We start from the raw sequence: 22,613 nt of genomic DNA on the forward strand, positions 1-22,613 counted from the left end.
CTTGTTTGTGTAAATCAAGAGGTAACATAAGGATGTGAGGTGTGTGTGCTCAGAGTACGAACAGAAAGAATGGATTGGCGTCTGTAGTGCTGCATGTGGCTGGATGAGTGTATGAAAGTCCAAAGGGTGGTATATGATGGGAGGGAGTACCCTCGAAATTGCAGAAGATATAAGGACACTGAAAACACTACAATGGTGAAGCTGAGGGATTCCAGGGAACATGCAGTGGGATTTGCTCAGGATACCATGGGTAATCAGATGGGACCGCCTTCATCTATAATTTACCAACAACTTGGAGCAGCTTGAGAACACTGTATGTTGGCAACACATGTTGGGACGAAGAAAAGACTACTAAGGCTACTTTAGAACAACATGTTTTAAGATAATAAAAGAAAACATCAAGCTTTTCTTATAACTGCAATGTGTTTCTGTTTTGATCCCTAAGGAAAACAAGCTAAAAAAAAACATGTTATAAGAATTAACTGGCTCCAATTCACTGTTCTGGCGTCTTACACTAAAAAACACTTGCATCACACCCTGAATAGCATCCTGTATCAATACAGATTACCTCTATGTTAACCATTAGTGATGGCACCTCTAATTCCTTGGACCATGAATGGGGAAAAAATGCATATATTTAATATCTTGCTTCCTTGACAGAAGGGGTCCAGGTAGATAATCTATTCCCATCCAGAGTTCCAGGCAGATACTATATTAGCTCAGTTTATCCTGCCTGTCGCTAAAATGTGTAAATGGAATGGTTTGGATTTTATGCCTTGTGGCTAATTTATCATATTTTCTAACTTTGGCTTCCCGCAGACCTAAAGTACTGACGTTGCTTGCACTGTAAAGTGACTAGCAGTCATAAGCCGGTTCTAACATTTCAAGTGAGGAATATTTGAAAATATCCAATCCCATGAGCTGAGGAGGTGGGAATCTGCATGTGCTTGTCATAACTCGACCAATTTCAGAAATCAGAACTCCTGAGCCTGTTGTCTCGGATAAAGAACAAATCAGTACTTTTTATTGGTAATCTACACCTCCTTTTTAATAACGAGTTTAAGCTAGCTATTGGCATTGTAAATGACAATGCCTTTTATTTATGTTAAAAAAACAAAATTAAAAGGCATCGTCATTTGCAATGTCAATAGCTCAAACTTGCGTAAATGCGAGACCTATTGCATTGCAAATGCTTGTTCCTTCTTGTGTACTAGGAAAATAGAGCTTTCAAGACCACACTTGGCTGGAGCAGGAGCAAAAACACCTTTATGCAAAGTCTCTGGGATCTCTTGATCTACTAGGTCAAGTTTCTCTGCAGGGTAGAAAATAGGCAGGGGTGACGAGATTGGAAATGGGGGGTGGGGGGAGACAAAACTCTATACAATAGAGACTGACTGTAGTGCTCACGGGCGACATTCTCTTTTTTAAAAAAAAAAAGGAATTCGATCCCAGATGAGGAAAAGAGGGGAGGAGCTGCATTTACCTTGGCTTGGAGGTGGAAGGCTCGGTTGTTGAAGTGCACATCCTGGCACGTGAACAGGACAGCCCCCCATGGGTAGAAAGTAGTTAGACATTGGGGAGTTTGGATGTAGGGCAGGGTCAAAGGCGACATCTGTGTGTCCATGGAAGGGACTTCAGCTAGAGACTTTCTCAGTCCCTGCCAGATAATCTTCCCTAATGGAGGGGAAAAGGCTGTGTGTGTAAAGACTTATCCTTTTTGCCCTAATAGAAAGTGCTCCGAAGTACTCAAGCACACTGGTAAGGCAGTGCACATATAGAATAAAATATTCGGCCCATAGCAAGAATGGAAATAGAGAAAGACTGGTATACTTGAGTCGGTGGTGATGTGGTTGAGCAAATAAAGTGTCGCCCACAGAGGAAGCTTAAAAAAAAAAAGGCGCTAAACAGAGTGACGGTCGCTTTGAGTAAGAGACATCAAAAAAGATAGGTGAGAGCTTGGTATAAAAGTATTAAAGGATTCCTAGTTAATTAAATATATCCAACAACGGTGGAAAATTGGTGAATGTTTAGAACAAGAAGCACGAGAGAAGCGCAAGCAAAACAAGTAAATGGTCTTTTTTGCAAGACCTGTGAAGTACTCGGGTGTGCCTGCAATAGGATGGACGCTAGACCAGCCAGCCTAGGGCAGCTCAAAAACTGTCTGTGAGTGTGCCCGGGAAGCTGTCTCACCCGGGCTGACACACACGATGGGTGGGTGAGCGGAAGCCCTGTGAGCCCTATGGGCGTTGCGCGCCTGGCGATCACCTTGTACTTGCACCCCCGATCACCCCTTACAAGCTGATCAGCAGGCTCCCTTTAATACCATTTAGCACCTCCATCCAGCGGTTCTATGGCTGCACCTCTAAACCCCTTCTCCCAACACCCGCCACCGAAACCTTTGATCCAGTCTTCTTCCCCCTCCTACCTCCACACTTCGGAATCCATTATACCTGCACCCCCTTTGTTGTGTCTTTTACACAAATGTTTTTGCACCTATCCTTGTAATACCGACTTTGCACCTTTGATGATTCCAGGGTACGTACAGGTCCAACTACAAACTATTTCCCTACCTGCACATCGCCATTAATGTACAGGCAGTTTACGGCGGGAAACAGCCAAAATAAAGTCCTTTGGTTTTAAAAATCGTGAGTCTCCCGCCTGTATCCGGCATGTATGCAAATATTCCAGTAGGCTGTTTACCATTATAACGCCAGCTCTGAACTTTTTTTGAGGAAAAGATATGAAATTGCCAAGTATTTTTTTTGGGGGGCGGGGGGGGGGTCGAAAAGTTTTGGAATAGTATTTATTTTTGAGTAAGGTTACCTTGCCCCACTGAGCTGTATGTAATTAGCTTAAAGCCCAGAACTGAATACTTTTATCCTCGTATCACGGAGAGGTGTAATGATGACAACATTTGTTTGTAGCAGTTTAAGGTCAGGGTAGGAAGGCTCCAGTAAAATATTTTTTTACAATTGTGGTACATGCTGCATTTTAAAGACCATTTAAACCTGTAACGTTGGCCGGAACTAGCAGCAAAAGCACAAACACGCGTTCTTCGCACGGGGGGGGGGAAGAGAAGGGAGGGCGGGCGCAATTCACTCGCAAGAGCGATATTTACTGCCAGATGGTGGCACGCGCCATCTGGCAGCCATCTGAATCTCCTGACCTGCACATGTTACCATTGAAGGCAATGGAATGCGTGCACGTGCTTAGCTGAAAAGCCAAAGCGACAGGAAAAGGTCTTTTTGCCTTGCAGCACATGCACGCTTTGAAGGCGAGACCTAAAAATGGCCTTAGAGAAGAGGACTGTGGAGCACGGAACTGTATATTTAATAGAGATTTTAGGTTAGAGTTCCCTTTTATCCCCGGTCTCACAAAGGTTTCATTTTTTTCAATAAAATTGGAAGTACCTGTGGCACAGTCATCTCCATGTTACTTTGGCCACCACAAAGCCAAACATCTCCAAAGTAGATATCCTGTAATGCAATGCCTGTGACTAGCCCTCTGAAGAACTGCTCTGCAATCAACGCATATGGTCCACCATGGTCAACAGGATCCAGGGTTACTTTCCAGATGCCAGCATATCCTGATAAAATATCAAGAAAAAATATGTTTCTGACAATACAGATACAATAGAGGATACATTAACTATTCAGCTTTTATAAAATATTATCATTAAAATTCGTAATTTGCACAGTTTTTTATAGTGCGAAAATAACCCCAAGGCATGATAAAGGCAAAGGTTGCAAGATACTGTAAGATAGCCATAGCATGAACAGTGTTTCTCTGAAAAAAGGTAAGCTAGCACAGTCTAATCTACAATGTATAGTTAATTCCGAAATTCAAAAGAACTGGAAATACTAAAGGAACTTACATTGTCAACTTATGATTTGTTTTGTGGTTTTACACCAAATGCAGCAATAATCCATAAGGTAGATCCAGGGTCTTTCAAGATCACTTAACAATTAAAAACCATCAAATATACTAACAAGAATGTCAAATTACATACATTTAAATACTAGAAAAACCAGAATATTACTAAAACTGTGCACGATTTTTTATGTACAGATGTTTTTTGCAATGCGATTGTGCTTTCAACTGCTAGGCTCAACACAAATAAATCATAGGAGACTTCAGAAATAGATCAAGTGTTCACAGGCTTGTATATATCTGGTATTTAGCCTATTCATTGGCGATGATGAGATAGGAGCGGCCACTGTCTACTTCACAACGAATGAAGTACAAGTAAACAACAAGCATTTGCAATGCAATCGGTATCGCCTTTGGGACCTTATATGTATTTAGCTATGCAGCACATTACCCTGGGTGCTGAAACACCTACTGTTCTTTAACATCGAGGGAAAGTAAGCACCAAACTGCATGACACACCAAGTATGGGAAAACATGGAGAGAAATATTGAATTTCAGTGGTGAATGGTATAGTACAAAGCTCTGTTTTAAATATAAATCCAGGGCCTTCAGTGGTCACATCACTGAAAATATAACATTTGAAAAAAATATTATTGTCCACGGGTGCTCATGGAGGACAATCTCTATGGACTGGAATCTAGAGAATGCTAAAGTGATTCTGGTATTTTACTGACCTCTGCTGGTCGTTTTCTATCAAGAAAGTTAAATATAGGCAGTTGCCAAAAAAACTTAAAAAAAGAAAGTCCCTCTGCAGAAAGCAATTCTGGTATTTTACTGACCTCTGCTGGTCGTTTTCTATGAAGACAGTTAAATAGATGCAGTTGAACAGAAAAAAAGTCCCTATGCGGAAGCAGACAAGTCCTAAGGCTGATGTCTAGAGTTCACAAATTACATATACATACAAGTATATAATAGGTATATAGTAAAGTATATACAAGGGGTCTCGAATGCTCGACCTAACAAGCGCTATATTCAGAGAATGAGGCGATATTGGTGCAGAAACTCTGTCTCAAGCGTGAAGTAACATTCATGCATCTAAATGCACGTGTAATTACAAACAAGAGAAAGCCCAATGCAACTGAAACAAGAACTGCTTGCATGAACTTTCGCACAAACAGCGATCACTTGGGGTTGGACAGTACCTGCTGGTGACTCCATCTTATGTGAGATCATCAGCCAAACCTATCTTTTCAGCCAGATAGCTCAGTGAGCTAAGTGCTCTGCTCACTACCTTTGTGACGTCCAGGTAGCGGGTTTGGATTACGGCATGGCTGACAGCGTGTTATCCTTCAAAGGCAGAAAAGTGGGTAATATAATACCTGTGATACACGAAACATGCAACACGTGTATGGAATCCAGCACTATAAAAATAATTTGTTATTTGTCTTTATTATTAGCATACTGTGCCTTTGTGCTCACAAACAGATCTCGTCCACCATCTTTCTCGAGACATAAATAAGGGATAGTTACAAAAACACTTTCCGGAGTAAACACGCCCAGGGAAATCAATGACATGTTCATGAGCAGGGGGAGGAGGGGACTCCTGACCGGAGCATGAACCGCTACCTCCGCGCCGCCGGCCAGGTGAGCTGCCTCGGGCGGGCAGCTATCGGCATTCCACAGGGACCCCCGGCTTCAGGTCGCAAAAGACGCATGAGGGGCCCTGGGCAGCCGACAGGGTGCCCTTCTTAGCGCCCAGGTCGTCCTTGCTCCGCCTTCGGCCAGCGGGGGCCTTTACCTCAGTCCTCGCCCTGGCTTCAGTGCGCAGTCACCTGGGACCCGCTCCAGGGAATGATCCGAGAGGCAGCCGGGGCGTGGAAGTGGGTAGGGGACGAGGGCGCTGCAATCCACGAGTGTCTTCTCTGCAGTCCATGGATGCTAGCAGTAGCTTCAGTCCGCGGGTGCCCTGGCTGTACTCCGCAGGGGGTTCCTGATGTCCTGACTACTCCACAGTGTCCCAACATCACCCCGCAGGGTGTCACGACGGCTCACTGCAGATCGCGGACATACACAACAGCTTCAGCACTCAACCGACGCACGCCACGACCGAACCACCGCCCCCCACCACCACCCTCCGCGCCTGGACCCCGATCAGCACCGAAGACACCGTCCGCACGATGAACTCCATCCACTCCGGATCTCCGACCGACCCCTGCCCTCACCACGTCTTCAACAAGGCCGACACTGTCATCGCACCCCACCTGCGGGACATCATCAACACCTCCTTCGACACCGCTACCTTCCCGGAGAGCTGGAAGCACGCCGAACTCAGCGCTCTACTTAAGAAACCATCAGCCAACCCCACCGACCTCAAGAACTATCGCCCCATCTCGCTGCTCCCGTTTCCTGCAAAAGTCATCAAGAAGAACATCAACAAGCAGCTGGCCGCCTTCCTCGAGACACACGGATCCCTCGACCTCTCGCAGTCTGGCTTCCGGGCCAACCACAGCACCGAAACCGCCCTCATCGCAGCCACCGATGACATCCGAGCCCTGCTCGACAACGGAGAAACAGCGGCCCTCATCCTCCTAGACCTCTCTGCGGCCTTCGACACTGTCTGCCACCGTACCCTAGTACAGCGCCTCAGCAACGTCGGAATCCAGGAGAAGGCACTGGAGTGGATCATCTCCTTCCTCACCGGAAGGACACAGAGAGTCCGCCTCCCCCCGTTCGGATCAGAAGCCACCGAAGTCATCTGCGGCGTTCCTCAAGGCTCCTCGCTCAGCCCAACCCTCTTCAGCGTCTACATGAGCCCCCTCGCAACCATCGCACGCCAGCACAACCTCAACATCATCTCTTACGCCGACGACACCCAGCTGATACTCTCCCTCACCAACGACCCCGCCACCGCCAGAGCCAACCTACACGAAGGGATGAAAAGGTAGCCGAATGGATGAAGAACAGCCGCCTGAAACTGAACTCGGACAAGACGGAAGTCCTCATCCTGGGATCTTCACCCTCCGCCTGGGACGACTCCTGGTGGCCCTACGCCCTAGGCAGCGCACCCAAACCAACAGACCACGCACGCAACCTGGGCGTCCTCCTGGACTCCGCCCTCTCCATGACCAGACAAGTCAACGCCGTCTCCTCGTCATGCTTCAACATCCTGCGCATGCTACGAAAGATCTTCCGGTGGATCCCCACCGAGACCAGGAAGACGGTCACCCAGGCCCTCGTCACCAGCCGTCTGGACTACGGCAACTCCCTCTACGCCGGAACCACCGCCAAACTCCAGAAGAGGCTCCAGCGGATCCAGAACGCCTCAGCACGACGCATCCTGGACATCCCCCGTCGCAACCACATCTCCGGACACCTGAGAGACCTGCACTGGCTCCCGGTCAACAAGAGAATCACCTTCCGTCTCCTCACCCACGCACACAAAGCCCTACACAACCAAGGCCCAGGATACCTCAACAGCCGCCTCAACTTCTACGCTCCCAAACGCCAGCTTCGATCGACCGGCCACGCCCTCGCCGCCCTCCCCCGCATCCGAAGAGCCACCACAGGGGGAAGGTCCTTCTCCTACCTCGCCGCCAAGACTTGGAACTCCCTCCCGACCCACCTCCGCCTGACCCAGGACCACCTCGCCTTCAGGAAGCAGCTCAAGACCTGGCTGTTCGAGCAGTAGCGGACCCCCCTCCCCTAGCACCTTGAGACCCTCCGGGTGAGTAGTGCGCTATATAAATGCCTTGATTGATTGATTGATTGATGTCCCGACTTGCACTCTGCAATGGTGACTGACTGCATAGCACTGAGTGGCTGCCTGAGGAATTCTGTCTATATTCGGTCTTTTGGGAGGGGTGACTGCACTTTTCATGGGGTCCTGATTGCTCTCTGCTGGGTGGCAGTGATTGTACTCCATAGGGGGGCACTGACTGTACTAGACGAGGGGTCCTCACTACACTACTCTGCACCATGGGAATCCTGACTGCGCCCCAAGGGCGCTGACTGAACTCTGGGAGAGGTGCTGCTAGTACTGCATCGCACACAGAGAGGCCTGACACACTCCCGGGGGCCCTGACCACAGACCATGTGAGGGGGGAGGTGGTTGCCACAATGTTTAGTGGTGTAGCTGCAGTTCAGAGTAGGCAGCCGCTTTGGTGCCGGCCTGGGTGTAGCCAGTGTTTCTCCGGGAGAGTAGAATGGAGGTTTTTTTTATTTTATGCATTTTTATATAGCACAGACTTTACCAGAAGGTGTCAGAGCGCTTCACAATAGGAACCGAACTGATACGAAAACATAAGCCAGTGAGTTCGTTGGGATGCACACACTTCATGTCCCGCCAGTTGTGGGGTGATCGCACGTGACACCACGGCTAGGAGTGTCTCCTTGGCGGAAATAACTCAGTGGATACTTGAGCGCGGGAGGCCGGTACGGGCGAGAGTCCTCGGGTAGTGGGGGTTTCAATGAGGTGAGCGTGGGTATTCTGCTAAGGTACATGTACATACCTTATCTGAAACTCTTTCATTATACTTAATTATTCACGTGAAAGAAAATAACCCACTACCCTGCGCCAGCACACATCTGTTTCTCTGAGGACTAGAGCAATCTTAAAGTCATTGGCTACTCTATGGGGGGCTGGGTAGTTCATCCGCCTCGTATGTCTTTCATAGCTCGTAACTATATCGAAGGTTAACAGCTGCAGGCAGAGCTGAACAGGCCAAAGCAACGGCGAGGAACTAATGCGAGCCAACTGACTCGTCCCCGCAGGGGACCCTCATAAGAGGGGAGCCCCCTTAGTGCCACAAGATGGCACACAGAGCAGCCTAGTGTCTCAGGACCCCAGTGGGTCCCGCTCGTCACTTCCGGCCGAGGCGGGGGTAGGGAGAAGTATTAAGTCCTCCCACGCCCCCATGACAGGCCTCTTTGTCCCCTCACCCTGACGCTGTTTGGTGTGCCCTCTGGAAGCTCGTCCAGAGGCCTGGTCTAGCGTCGGGTGCTGTGCTTTCCGACGGCTTGCTTTTCATTGCGGTGAGTTGGGTTAATAGGTGGTGGTGAGGCAGCGGGGGCAGACGCCTTTATCACGGGCGCGTGTTCAAGCCCCTGCCCTGCACCCCGGGAGTTTCTCCAGTACACGGCCTCGGTCTTTACGAGGACTCGTGGGGAGTGTGTGTTTGCTCTTGAGGGGCCTTGCGGGATGAGATACTGCTTGCCGCTAATGGTGATTGAGAGTTCACACGGCCTTGGCATGTCCGGGGGCATGTGGGGTTGCCTACTTGGGCCCGCTGATGTGGGATCGCCAGTAGCAATGCTTGAAGGTTTGCCCGCTGCACCGAGTAGGCAAGGAGGCTTTGGTTTCCACGCTTCACGGGTAGCGGTGCTGCGTTTACGAAGGTTGCGTCGGTGAGCGGAGCATGGGAGTCACGGTGCACCCTGAGCGACAGTTTTACTGCACTTTATATGGGGAGTAGACCGATTTTGGTTTCTCGAAATGTGCTGTTACAGAGAGTACTTGCTCCTCACAGGGTGAGGAGGTTATAAAATACAGTGTGTGGGTGGTGTTATTGCGCCTATTGCTCGGCCTTTTATTTACGCGGGGTGCAGTGAGCTGTTTACGCCACAGGGTGGCGCAGTCTTCCTATTACGATCGCTTTCAAGCCAATGGCTATCTTTGTTATTTAATGCAGCCTCTTCCAGCTTCTCAGCACCAGCACAGTGTGCAGTAACTCATCTCTATGTTATGTCTGCTTTGGAGTGGCCTGGTGTGTGGGGTGCACGCGATTTCTGGGAACTTTTCATGTGTCTGTTTCCTCTTGGGATCTTCTCTCGTTTTGTCTCGCATGTTAGCGGCTTGTTCTCCTTTGCCGAGCAGGGGAGTTGGCAGGGTTAACGTTCTGTTGAGCCCCCCAGCGTGTTGATACATTAAGCGCTGCTTCCCCTTCTACGTACCCTAGTATATTGTCAGGCCAATGGTAAACGTCCAAGGATGCATGCAGATGGGATGTGTCGGGTTCTGGTAAGCCCAATTTTTCAGCGACGTTTTGGTATGCTGGTCAGGAGGCATTGGTAGGGCACGATCTCAAGGGGTGCGCTAGGGTAGGGGGGGTTTGGGGGGCAGCCGAGCCACGAGGTCTGCCCCCCGGGCAGATTTGGGAGGGGGAGGGGGGCTAGCCGGACGCGGCCATTTTAGCACTTTGGGCTGCCTGGGAATAGCCCAAAGGCAGCCCAATTTGGTAGGAGGTAGCCCAAATGCAGCCCAGGTATTTAAGGGCTTGCGACACTCCCCCAGCCACCATTTTAGGTATTACGACCTGGTGGCTGGGGGAGAGCTTAGGGTTTTTTGTCGTGTGTGGTAGTCTGCGCGTTTTTGCCTTAGGTAGGTGTCTCTGCTTATAGGTGATTTGGAGGGGGATAACAGCGGGGTACTCACTGTGCGCGTGGTTTCGGGACGCCATCCGCCTTCTGCCTGAAGCGGGCGGATGGATTTCATGATCAGCCCAGGGGTATCGGCGCGCCCCCCGCGGTGCGCTTCAGCGCCGCCCGCGAAGCGGCAAAGCTGCAGGTGGGTGATAGGGGCCGTGCGGATGTCAAGAGCGCGGCCCCGGTGGGTGCGGGGGGGGGCTCGGGGTTGGGTAGCGTTTAGAGCGGGCGAGGCGCGCTGTCATCGGCGCCTCGCCGCACGGGTCTGTGTCAGCGGTGGGAGGGGCGGGAGGCTCTGGAGGGCTCCGGGGCAATGATGAGGCTGTAGGCGGGCTTGGGTTGCGCGGATCGGCGCGTGGCTGCCCGTGTGTGTAGGGGAGAGATGGGGAGGCCCTGCAAGGGGGCGGAGCTTCACGGGGGAAAGCATGTGGAGCTGCGGTGGCGCTGGGAGGGCGGCAGGGGGCGTCTGGTGATACTGCGGGGGGGCAGGGGGGAGGGAGGGAGGGGTCGGGTGATGAAGGCAGCCAGCAAGCTGGAAGGTGGCAGGCCCTATAGGAGGTGGCATTAGTGCCCCTCACCTGTCAGGCAGGGAGGGGGGGGGGAGGTAGGAAGGCAGGCAGGTGGAGTTGGGGGGGGTACGGGAGGGAGCGGGTCTGGGAGTCAAGGGGGTTGGGGGGAGGGGTTAGCAGGGGGGTCAGGAGGGGGCTGTGGGGGGGTTACCCCGGTCCTTTTAGAGTTGGAGGGCAGTGAGAGGGCTGGGGGGGTTGGATGTGTTCGAGTCTCGGGATTATGGGGTGCAGGGTGCTCAGTGGCAGGGAACCAGCACACCAGAGGTACCTTTTTTACTTGCAGGGTGAGAGCCAGCGCGGGGTGGCGGACTTGGTAGGGCTTGGAACGGCCCAGCGGCACCAAGGAGAAGGGAGGGCTGTGCCTCCTGCGGCAGGCCCGGAGTCGGCGAGGGATCACGGCGAGGCTGGCTCACGTAGGCCCCGGGCGGGCTCGCTGGCCCCTCCACCCACAGGCCCCCAGCGGCTTGGGGAACAGCAACGGAACGGGAGCACAAGCGCGGAGGACTGTATTCTTTTGGATGCGAGGTAGGGTGGATGAGGCACTACTTGGACATTTGACCGTAGCCAGGCCGCGGAGGCGGCCGAGGGTAATCTGTGACAACGCCGGTCCGGCTCTTTGTTTACGCCGGTAGGGAAAATGAAACGATGGGGGGTCGATCAATGTTTACCCGCTGGCCAGGTGGGACAGACTGGCCATATGCAAACTGCCTTTGAACTACTCACTGACGACGTATAAACTGAACTCCCTGAGCAGGTCACATCTGGGGAGACATATGAGCCGGTAAGGAAGATACAACGACCAGATGGTGATAACGGCGGTCAAAGTCCGGCCGAAGCAACTTGTAAAGGGGGATCAGACGGGGGTGATTTTGGATTAACCCTGGGGAAGACTACGCTCCGCTGGTCTTAATTTACCGGCCCTTTCAAGGCCGCATCCGCTCTGAAGGGGGTGGGGGGTAGGTGCAGGAGCCAGTCCGGGGCCACGGGTGCTTGCAGGGGGTTACGAGGGGAGTGTAGACCAGGGAGTGTGGTTGTTTCGGGGGGCGGCCAAATTCCGGTCGGCCTGGGAGCGCATGGCGTGGTGTAGAGCGAACGAGGCAAGGAGATTGTTTGAGGGGCCGTATGGCGGGCCCATTTTTTGGATTGGCCATGGGTGTGGTGGATGGTGTTTCCCCATTGGGGGTTGCACGATGGAGGAAGGGCGGGGTCGCCTCCTCTAACATGGGCGTGGCCGGTATGTGTGTCGGTGTACGATGGAGAGGCCACAGGGTCGTCGCCTAGGCGGAGGCAGCCATAGAGTGGCGGTGAAGGCAAGACTGGGTGCGCACATGGTAAGTGTGGCATCGAGTTGGTTTCCGGCTCAGTCCGGTACACCCAGACGACGGGGCCTACTGGGAGTCCAGTTAACGGCCGCTGGGTTGTGGAAGGCAAGACTGGGTGCGCACGTGGTGAGTGTGGCATCGAGTTGGTTTCCGGCTCAGTCCGGTACACCCAGACGACGGGGCCTACTGGGAGTCCAGTTAACGGCCGCTGGGTTGTGGAAGGCAAGACTGGGTGCGCACGTGGTGAGTGTGGCATCGAGTTGGTTTCCGGCTCAGTCCGGTACACCCAGACGACGGGGCCTATTGGGAGTCCAGTTAACGGCCGCTGGGTTGTGGATAAGGCATGGTCATGGGCTGCTTGAGGTTGGGGGCGGGGCCCCAGACTCCACGGACTGCCAGGTGGCTGGACAGGTCTTGGGTGGTTGTGGTATTCCATTGCTTGTTGTCATTTGGAATTATCTGAGGTCGGGGGATAGTTTAGGGTGGTAGGCTCGGCAGTCGTTCAGGGGGGTATCAGGAGCGTGGACCGTTTTCTCCTTATGGGGGTTGTTGCGTGGTCTCTACGATACTATGGTCATGGGCGGCTTGAGGTGGGGCGCGGGGTCCCTGACTCCACGGCCTGCGCGGGGCAAGACGGGGTGCGCACATGGTAAGTGTGGCATCGAGTCGGATTCCGGCTCCTTACGGTGCACCCAGACGACAGGGCCTACTGGGAGTCCAGTTAACGGCCGCTGGGTTGCGGATAAGGCATGGTCATGGGCTGCTTGAGGTTGGGGGCGGGGCCCCGGACTCCTTGGACGGCCAGGCGGCTGGGCAGGTCTCAGGAGATCATGGTTGTGGTTTTCCGTTACTTGTTGTCAAGGGGAATTATCTTAGGTCAGGTAGAGTGTGTGGGGTTGTAGGCTCGGCAGTCGTTCAAGGGGGTATCTGGAGTGTTGCTGTTATATCTTTCGGTGGTTGTTGTGAGGTCTCTGCGATAATAGGGTCGTGGGCTGCGTGAGGTTGGGTGCGGGGCCCCTGACTCCGCGGACTGCCAGGTGGCTGGACAGGTCTCAGGAGATCATGGAGGTCCTGGGGGGTGCCATGGGCACCGGAGAGGACAGCGGGGCCGGGCACAGCGCTGTCAATTGTTGGGTACGGAGCGGGACTCTGGGTCGAGGGAGGCCCATTTATGGAGGGAAGGGTAGCAGCGGAGTGGGGCTGCTGGTGTGGTGGCAATGCACACAGTGGAAATGTTGGGCATTAAGGTGCTGTTGGGGCACGTTGGAGTTGCGGGTTGAGGCCTTTGGGTATGGAGTGGGACCCGGAAGAAGGCGGCATGCTTATCAGGGGAACACTGCAGCAGAGGTGGTGGATGGCGAACGTTGGCTCGCACTAGTTTCGGATTGGGGCAGAAGCGCACGGGGCAGGGGGGCTGCAGGTGCTTGGGAAGATGGTCCTCTGGGTGTTAACGAGGATATGGGCACAGTTGGGGGCTGGGGAATATACTAGTCCGGTTTTCGAAATCCGCTGGCCCTTTTTGGTGCCATGTAGTGCAGCCACTAAGTGTTATGGTAATTTCGATATATGAGCTCTTCTATAGCCGCTCCGATTATGCCAGGGCACATATCATAGTAGGGTTTGACTAATAGTACCATTTTCGGCTCCACGCGTCCGATTCTCCACATGGGGGACTCATGATGCTGGTGAGCGGGAGTCCGGGCTGGGAATGCCCTCTTGCGTCTGTGCACACCGGCTAACTTGCAGGTTTTGGGATTGTCAACAACTCTTCTCTATTTTTCCATAAGGAGAAATGTGGGAACTTTACGATTGAGGGTGGCAGACGTAAACCTTCTTTCGCAGGGTACAATGTAGGGGGAGGGACAAGGTACTTTTACACATGCAGGTTTTCACATAAGCAAATATACACTTGCATTTTGCTCAGGCAAAAAGGCAGTTCACGTATATTTTGGGGTAGTACAATTCCTTGCCCTGCTAATGTAAAGTCTGGTAAATTCACGAAAGTCATATACCAAGAGGCATTTTTGAAACTTTAACGATTGGGCGCCTGAGCGGTCAGGCATTGATCAGGACCTTTTGTGTTTATTAAAATTCCCTCTCTGGGGCGGCCGGCTTCAATGGAGTGACAGCATTCGGTATCTCACAAGGAGCATATCGGTACGCAAAGTGTTTTTGTTCGATGCCAGTACATATATGGCAGGGTGTGCCTCTTTTGGGATCAAACACACTTTGGCTTTGCCACTGTTTGTGGTAATGGGGAGGGTCCGGCAGCTCTCTCATCAATAAACTTTTACAAAAAGCCAGGCCGAAACAAGTCATGCATTGTCGGCACAGGAAAGCTGGCCACCGTTGTCGGGCCTCCTGGCTTTGCCAGGGCTGTGTATTTTTCTGGCCCATAGTCTTATGGAACGGGGTCCAGATATGTTTCCAATGCGAATGTTTAAGGAATTACTAGCTTGCATTTATCACATTTTGCTAGAGGGTGCTGCATAGAGCTGGTACTTGAAATGACAGTAGTTTCGCAGACGTTATTTCCCTATTTTCAGGGTTTTAGTCACGATTTATAGGGGAAGCAAAGGAACATTAATATAGCTTTCAAGCGTAGGCGAATACTTGCATGTAATCGGGGAGCATTCGGTGAGCATCGTGCATAGCCTCATGTTGCTACACTTTGGAACTGTGCGTATGCAATCCATGCTGGAACCACGGTCAGCTGGGCGGTCAGCATGTACAATTACGTAGAGCGCTCTCCCGAATAATACGGGCGGGCAAGTAAGGAACCATAAATACGAGTTTGAACTGCATTGACGCAGGCATACACGCATATTCACTACACTACTGGCGGTAGCCTTTCTTGATCCTTAAGGTGGTACTGCAAACCGGCGGTAACGGGTTTGGTGCGCGGGGGGGTTGGGCCTACTTGTCGCGAGGACAAAGGCACATGAAAGTTTGGTGCATTTGACCCCAAACAATAAGCCCTGGGCGGGGGCTTGGGATTTCCACACCCCTGGGGGTGCAGCGGTCTTTTCTCTTTCAAGTTTGGGTCGGATCTGCGGTTCGGGACAGGTTCATCTACATTGGGGGGATATTCTTTGGTCAAGAGGGGCGGAGTTTGGGCTGCAGGCTATGCGCCGGGAATTGGCGGAGTTGCTGGGCAGGATGTGTGGGGTTTTAGACGGAGTGGTACCGCGGGGGCGCGTGGAGGGGCAGTTCTGCCGCAGGCGGTGGACAAAGCGCAGAGACATTGAAGGGTAATGGTGCGCTTGTTGTCGGCATTTGGGTTTCCGGGGGACATGGTGCACGGAATTCAGGTATGATGCGCTAGAATTGTGTCGAGGGGATGGGGTTCATCTCTATGGAAGGGATGGCCTGGTATCTGTTTGAGCTTCGGGAGGTGTTGTCCGGTTTGTTGGGCGACTAGGCATTGGGGGAGGTCCCGCCTGCGGTAACTTTGGGGGGGGGGGCAGGGGAAGGGGGAGGCGGCGTAATCGCCTAACCTCCACCTTCCCCTGGGTGGCGGAGTTGTTTTGGATGTTGGCCAAGTTTGGCTGGAGTTCGGTATTTTGTCGTTGAGCTCGGGGAGTTGGGGAGCGGGAGCAGGGAAAGGGTAACCAGTTTGGGGGGTTACATTAGAGGGTAGTGGTTACTGTTGCAAGAACAGATAGGAATGGAGGTCTTGGAAGGTTTTTGGAGTAGGAGGGATTGGAGAAAATTGGATACCAAGGAGGGAATGATTTATATATTGCTATGTTATAGGGTGGGGGATTTGAACATTTGGGGATCGTAGGGGTGGGGGGTGATAAACAAAAGGGGGTCAGGTAACTCGATGTTCAGAGAGGTGTTTAGTTTTGTAAGGCGGTGAGCCAGTTTTAATATATATGTGATGTGCACCTGTTTCAATAAAGCGGCCTTTTACACACACAAAATGGTAGTCGGTCGTGCTTGCCACCCCTCACTCCCTCCCAATGCAGTGATGTGCCGGTTGGTGTGTAATGTATAGGTCTAAGGGGGACGACAGGCACCTTGAGCATTGCCTGCATGTGCCGTTGAATGGGTTAGACTAGGCTTTTCTGGAATTGCCTTTACAAGTGGTATAGCCATACTCGGTCGCCGTTTTACAGCTTTAGTGGCTGCCGTGTCCGGGTAGCGCTGTGGTTTTGTGCCCCTGCCAGGCAGTGGGGAAAGAGTGGTTAAGGCACCTTCAGGTATCATGCTGTCTGGTTTTCCGCCGATGCTCTGGCGGGCGAGCAGTCGAGAAAATAGGCACGGTATCTTTCCAAGCTGAACGCACGTGCCACTGTGGGTAATATGTTACACTGTCGGGGCAGTTAGGGGCACCCGTTGGGGCGCCTGCCGTGGCTGCCAAGCAACGGCATCTCGCCCCGCCAGGCATGTATCGTGTCAGTGCCCTCATGTGCGTCTCCGGGATGAGCACTTTTCAAACGGGTGTATCGGATACACAGCACTTGGCGAGGTATCGCTTTGGTGAGGTATCTTGGCAGTGTTGGCATTCCAGTCGCTTCCTCTGCAGTGGGCAGCCCAAGTGGACTCCGGCCATTTTGGTTCGCCGCTGGGGGGTACTCGGCCATCTTGCATATTCAGGCCGTGATGTACGCGGTCGCTAGGTCAGCGACCATCTTGTACATGGACTTTCACTGCAGCCCCCGTCCATGTTACGGTTATTGGCTTTTGTTGTAATAATTATGCAGTAATGTGGTGCTATGGTGAATGTTTTGCATGTTTAGTCAATGTCACTAACCCGTTTTGTTTCCTTTCAGGTCAAGTCTGGCACTGCCGGCATGCATCCCAGGGCCGCCTGGGGTGCCTCGGTGAGCCCCCATCGCCCGACAGGCCAAGAGCGCTGTCGTTAGCCCCTATCGGCGGCAGTCTTTAGCGGGGCTCAGAGCTCCTAAGCGTCTCGGGTCCCTTGGTGTCCTTTAGTAAGGTCTTGGGTTTTATGCAGCGGGGCTAAGTTTAGTCAAGCTCAGTTTAGTCGCGCGGTGGGTAATGCATGCGAGCGTGCGGCCTTCTGATGATGGCGCGTACTAGTGCTGTCGGCACTGCTGCTGCTGGCCAGACCGGTTGCCCTTCCTCTCCATGAGGCATGGGGGCTAGAAGTGCTTTTCACTCAGGTGCGTGCACATGTGTGCCGCTTTAAGCTGGTTGGCAAAGTTTATTAACTGCAGCACGGCGGGCATGTGGCACTTTTGAAGCCACCACTAACAGGTTGCGCAGGGTACAGGAGTATGCGTGTTTTGTACGCTCTGCCATGCCTGTTTTATTATGTTGTTATTTATTCGTTATCAAGTCAGGGTGGCTCGAATGACAACACTCAGGCCAAGGTGCGTCATTAAACAGCACTCACACAGTCCTGCCAGCTGGCCTAACGGCTAAGGCGCTCAACTTGGGGAGCGGGGTTTTGAGTCTAGATACGACGCAGATCGTCCTGTAACTCTGGGCATAGAACTTGATCGCCCCATGCCTTAGGTTTGTGTCCTCACGTTACCTAACTGGTACCAATTTTGTAGCGTTCTGCTGCCCTATTCGGTTCTTGGATGCCCTAAGCTATTTCTTAGGCATTGCCAGTTGGTGCATGGTAGGTTGTCAGGCAACTATCGTTAGCAGGCGGTGACTCGTGTTCTTTTCTGGTACAGTAACTCCGGGCACTCAGGGTGAGTTAGGGTTCAGGACCCCCCCTCCCCCGCCAAGCTTTTCCAGGGTTGGAACACGCTGTCATTCGTACGCGTTTCCGGGTGTGTGAGAGGCTTGCGTCCGCTCCATGTTCCGTGCAGGTCTATGTAACCCAGAACTTCACGGAACAGTACCTGCTCCCAGGGGGAGGGAGCGTAGGGCAAGAAAGTTTAGGGGGCTTTGGCACCTGCTCGGTCCCCGTGTTGCCGCATCGATTTATTTAATGTATGTCCATTGTGGGGGGTTTCTCGTGGAGTGCGCACCGGGGGTGACACGGGACAGGAGCATTTCTGTCGCAGTGCCAGGAGTAGGACCAAGTCGGTGCAAGCGGCCACAGCGAGTCTGGCACTGTAGCTCCGCATTCCGCTGCATTTGACAAGCATGCACACAATGTTATCTATCTCCATATAGCGTGGACCTTTCTCGAATGTGTCAGTGCGCTTCACATTAGGAACAGACCTGAAGCCGGGTCTGGTGGCGCAGTGAACTAATGCATCCACCGCAGGGGTCGGTGTCCGACCTCATGGCCACAGGTCTAACACCGGTGGGCCTTCCCAGCCTTTCAAACATCGGAGGACGATAGTTGAGTTCCTTTCGAGTTGGGTAACAAGATGTTTTTCAGCACCGTAGACTGTTGGGTGATCTGTGCGCTATACAAAAGTACATGTTATATTTGCAACAATTGTTGTTTACTTGATTTACATGGGAGCACTTTAAGTGGCCACATTACATATGCAGATGCTAAGTTACATGTAGCAAGTGATAATTGTGTGCGAACAATAGGGAGTTTGCCAACGCTTATTACATACGTCCGCCAGCACCTCTAAGTTACAGGCATGCCCCTTTCTCTCTCTCCGGTGGATGGGTAGCAATCCCGGGGGCTATTAAATCCTGCACTTGGTCGTTTCAACACTAAGGGCCACTTACGGACAGCAGGTGGGGCTACCGGGATGGGACTACAGCAGTTAAGCTTGTTTGCGTTGTATAGGTCACCCCACATGGTAAGCAGGGTCTGACCGGACTTTATCAACATTGGTACTTTGGGTTTACAGGAGGGGGGCACTCGCTGGTTTCCACCCCGTGAGAGTATTAAATTGTTGGAACTGGTGAGTTTGAGAATTGCAGGTATCCCCTGTGGTATAATTGGGCGTTTCTCTTGTAATTTGTCTGAGTCTGGGCAATTTATTTTTTCCCTGGACAATAACTGGTGTGTTCTTTTGGAAACAAAATAATGAACCCTCTGAGCCATAAATGAAATGTGTTTTCCGTTAAACATTTGGGGAGTAGGGGCTAATTATGCATCACCAGTGAGAGGAAGGAATGTGTTCCTTGGTACACCAACTGGTGCTCAAGTAAGGGACTTGGTTCCCGGCGTGCGAATTAGCAAGTTGCTTACCTGTCTATTCTGGTTTTGGGCTTTTTCATGGATCTGTTCTCTCTTCCAGATACTCACGGGTTTCGTCCTATGAAGGCCATACCACACCTTCTGGCTGGCCTGCCAGGGCGCGGAGCAGGTACAGGGGAAGAACACACTGGGGCCAGGGGGTGGGGCCCTGGGTCAGCACGTCCGGGTTTGGAGTGCAACCCTTTTCTATTTACAGGACATTCGTTTCAAGTACACAAGCGTCACTCTGAGAAGAACGTTTTGGGCCGTCAGAGTTGGTAATAAGGGGCCAGCAAGTCGCACGATGGTACCAGGTGGTATAGGGTGGTGTAGTACCTTTGGCATGCACTAAGGGTTTAAACTTAGCTTCAAGTGGCAATATAATGTCAAGCAGATCAAAGGGAGAGAGAGGACTAGATAGGCTAACCCGGATCCCCTGGGTTATATGTATAGATCAATAAGGACTAGCTAGTTTAGGGAGAGAAGGGGAGACTCAGGTACCTGAGTCTCCCCTTCTCTCCCTAAACTAGCTAGTCCTTATTGATCTATAAATATAATGTCAAGCACATGTGACTAGCAGGCTATGGGTATGTATCCACTGGATAGAGTTCATATGAGTGCATTTCATCAAGTGCAGCTTACAGAACGGTCTTATTAGCTAGTATCTTGGTTTTGAGTAACTATTGTTGAACGCCTTTCACTTGCTGTGCGATGACACCGGGACACATTACATATAATAAATGAGATATTCTCGCCATAGCAAACACACCAGTGTCGCACAGGATGGAAGCCCATACAGTTCTCCCCTTTGCAGGATAAACACGTCAAAGTAGTAAGGTTTAACCCAGCTAGGTAAGTAAGTCAAGTCTGGTCTTCCGGAGGGTCGGATAGGGACCGCCTCTGCTATTTTCAGAAACGAGTTCCCCGGTCATTAATTTGCCAGGGTGGTTGTATATGGTGCGCTGCACCGTCCCTCGATTGTCACTAGTAACACTGCCAGGCTTTCTGAGAAGACCACTTCAACAGGCACGGAGTAAGCCAAGATATATTTAAAGGTTGCAGGCATGCACTAAGAGATGGATCCTCAAGGCCATCCAGGAAAGACAATAAATCCAGCCCTTTTGCCAGGCATTGGCAGAAGCTACCACATAGTTCGTGGGTTGGGGTGCAAAACAATGAGGGGAACATGGGGTCAGAACAGAACTTGGCTATATAGTTGGATGAAGGAGTGTTCAGCGTTCACCTGCTCAGGAAGGGGCAAGTTATCGGCATGCTGACCCCCCCACCCCTCCTCTCACGGCTAGTATGCAAGAACACCAGTGCTTAGGTCACTTATCTCTGCAGGATAGTCACCAAAGGGAGAGGGAATTCGCCTTTGCTGGCCTTGCCAGGACAGGGATACCCGGTCACACTATCTGGAGCAGTTAGAGGGGATAACGGTTAGTAACTCAGTCAGGGGAGTCTGGCCCAAGAAACCCCTCGCTAGAGCTACGGGGGGCATCAAGCTGGAAGGGGTATTTGAGGGACGGTAAGGGCATGATAGGGCTGTAGCACGGGACACAGCTTTTGCGTTAACACGCATGGGTCCCAGTGGATACACCAACAAGACTGAAGCGAAGCATGTGGCACACAATGGTGCAGTTCGACTCCGTCTTTGGTGTAAGTATCAGGGTCACAGGTGGATTCACCAGTATAAGCATGGCTCGATTCTTGCTGGTCTTGGGAGTGGCCCTAGAAATAGCAGGATGTAAGGAGGAATGCCGGCCTTGGTGGGGGGCCCTGGCTGCGACGGTCGCCACACCCAGGGCTGTGGCGGAATTACAGGGCGATCCAGAGGCAGAAAGGTACTCAGGGGTACCCTCTTCAGGAGCACAAAGGATGCTGAGGCCTAATATCCCCAGGAAATCTGTGCTGTGGACCCTGGGGTACGACGTCGCCCCGTTATCCTACGGGCGGTTGGAAACCTGTACAACCGGGGGTCGCTTGAACGCTCCACACCTCGTAGGGGTGGGGGGCGTGAGCAAGAGGGTGGACCGATGGTTCACCGGAAGTGGGAGTGGCTACCCCTCACCACAACCGCTAAGCATCGAATGGCTAAGGCCACGATGCAAGTTTGGCCCATCAGGTGGTAGGCCGCGAGGGGCAGCTTGCCTTTGGATCGCCTGTAAGATAACCCACCTTGTTGGCATGCTGTTATGCTAATAAACCTGCAACTCCTTTTCCCAACAAAAAAGTTGTTGTGTCTGCTTATTTATGCTGCATGTATGTTGCTGCAGGAGGGATGGTCAGTGGGCCGATATTGGCACTATGCGAGCCGACCGACTCGTCCCCGCAGGGGACCCTCATAAGAGGACGGCCCCCTTAGTGCCACAAGATGGCACACAGAGCAGCCTAGTGTCTCAGGACCCCAGTGGGTCCCGCTCGTCACTTACAGGCCGAGGCGGGGGCAGGGAGAAGTATAAAGTCCTCCCACTCTCACATGGCAGGCCTCTTTGACCCCCACCCTGACGCTGTTTCCCTCCCTACCGCTTACCCGGCGTCTTCAGGGTTGGGGGGGGAATATGTTCTAATTCCTTTTATTCGTGTTGCAGACGGAGTTACAGGGCGATCCAGAGGCAGAAAGGTACTCAGGGGTACCCTCTTCAGGAGCACAATGGATGCGGAGGCCTAATATCCCCAGGAAGTCTGTGCGGTGGACCCTGGGGTGCGACGGCGCCCCGTTATCCTACGGGCGGTTGGAAACCTGTACAACCGGGGATCGCTTGAACGCTCCGCACCTCGTAGGAGGGGGGCGTGAGCAAGAGGGTGGACCGATGGTTCACCGGAAGTTGGAGTGGCTACCCCTCACCACAACCGCTAAGCATCGATTGGCTAAGGCCACGATGCAAGTTGGTGCATCAGGTGGTAGGCCGCGAGGGGCGGCTTGCCTTTGGATCGCCTGTAAGATAACCCACCTTGTTGGCATGTTGTTATGCTAATAAACCTGCAACCCCTTTTCCCAACAAAAAAGTTGTTGTGTCTGCTTATTTATGCTGCATGTATGTTGCTGCGGGAGGGATGGTCAGTGGGCCGATATTGGCACTATATATTTTGCGCATATTACTAGAAGGTAGGTGCGAAATTTCCATTTTTCTGGCAAAATTTGCAAAGTTTGTGTTACGTAATTTCACATAACTTGCGGCCACGAGAATATGTCTTGTACAAATGAAATCCCCACCGCAGAGACATTTTCTGCTAGAACCGAGTAGTGCTCGTATCTCATGTGTCTTTATGGGTGAGCTATTCCCTGGCATTACGGTTTCACTCGAGAGAACCGCAACCAACATTCAATATAATTGGGCATAATTTTTACAACGT

At 52.1% G+C, this 22,613-nt stretch overlaps 1 protein-coding gene across 1 annotated transcript in view; it reads right to left on the minus strand.

Moving 5' to 3' along the window:
* Positions 1-22,613, minus strand: part of LOC147731747 (sialate O-acetylesterase-like) — a 382,423-nt gene that overhangs the window by 242,260 nt on the left and 117,550 nt on the right. The window contains exon 3 of the mRNA XM_086956866.1: positions 3,411-3,586. Coding sequence (XP_086812992.1) covers positions 3,411-3,586 — 176 coding nt within the window. The remainder of the gene's footprint in view (positions 1-3,410; positions 3,587-22,613) is intronic.

This window comes from Lissotriton vulgaris, chromosome 2_1, assembly GCF_964263255.1.
Source record: "Lissotriton vulgaris chromosome 2_1, aLisVul1.2, whole genome shotgun sequence".
In the NCBI taxonomy this organism is placed as follows: domain Eukaryota; kingdom Metazoa; phylum Chordata; class Amphibia; order Caudata; family Salamandridae; genus Lissotriton; species Lissotriton vulgaris.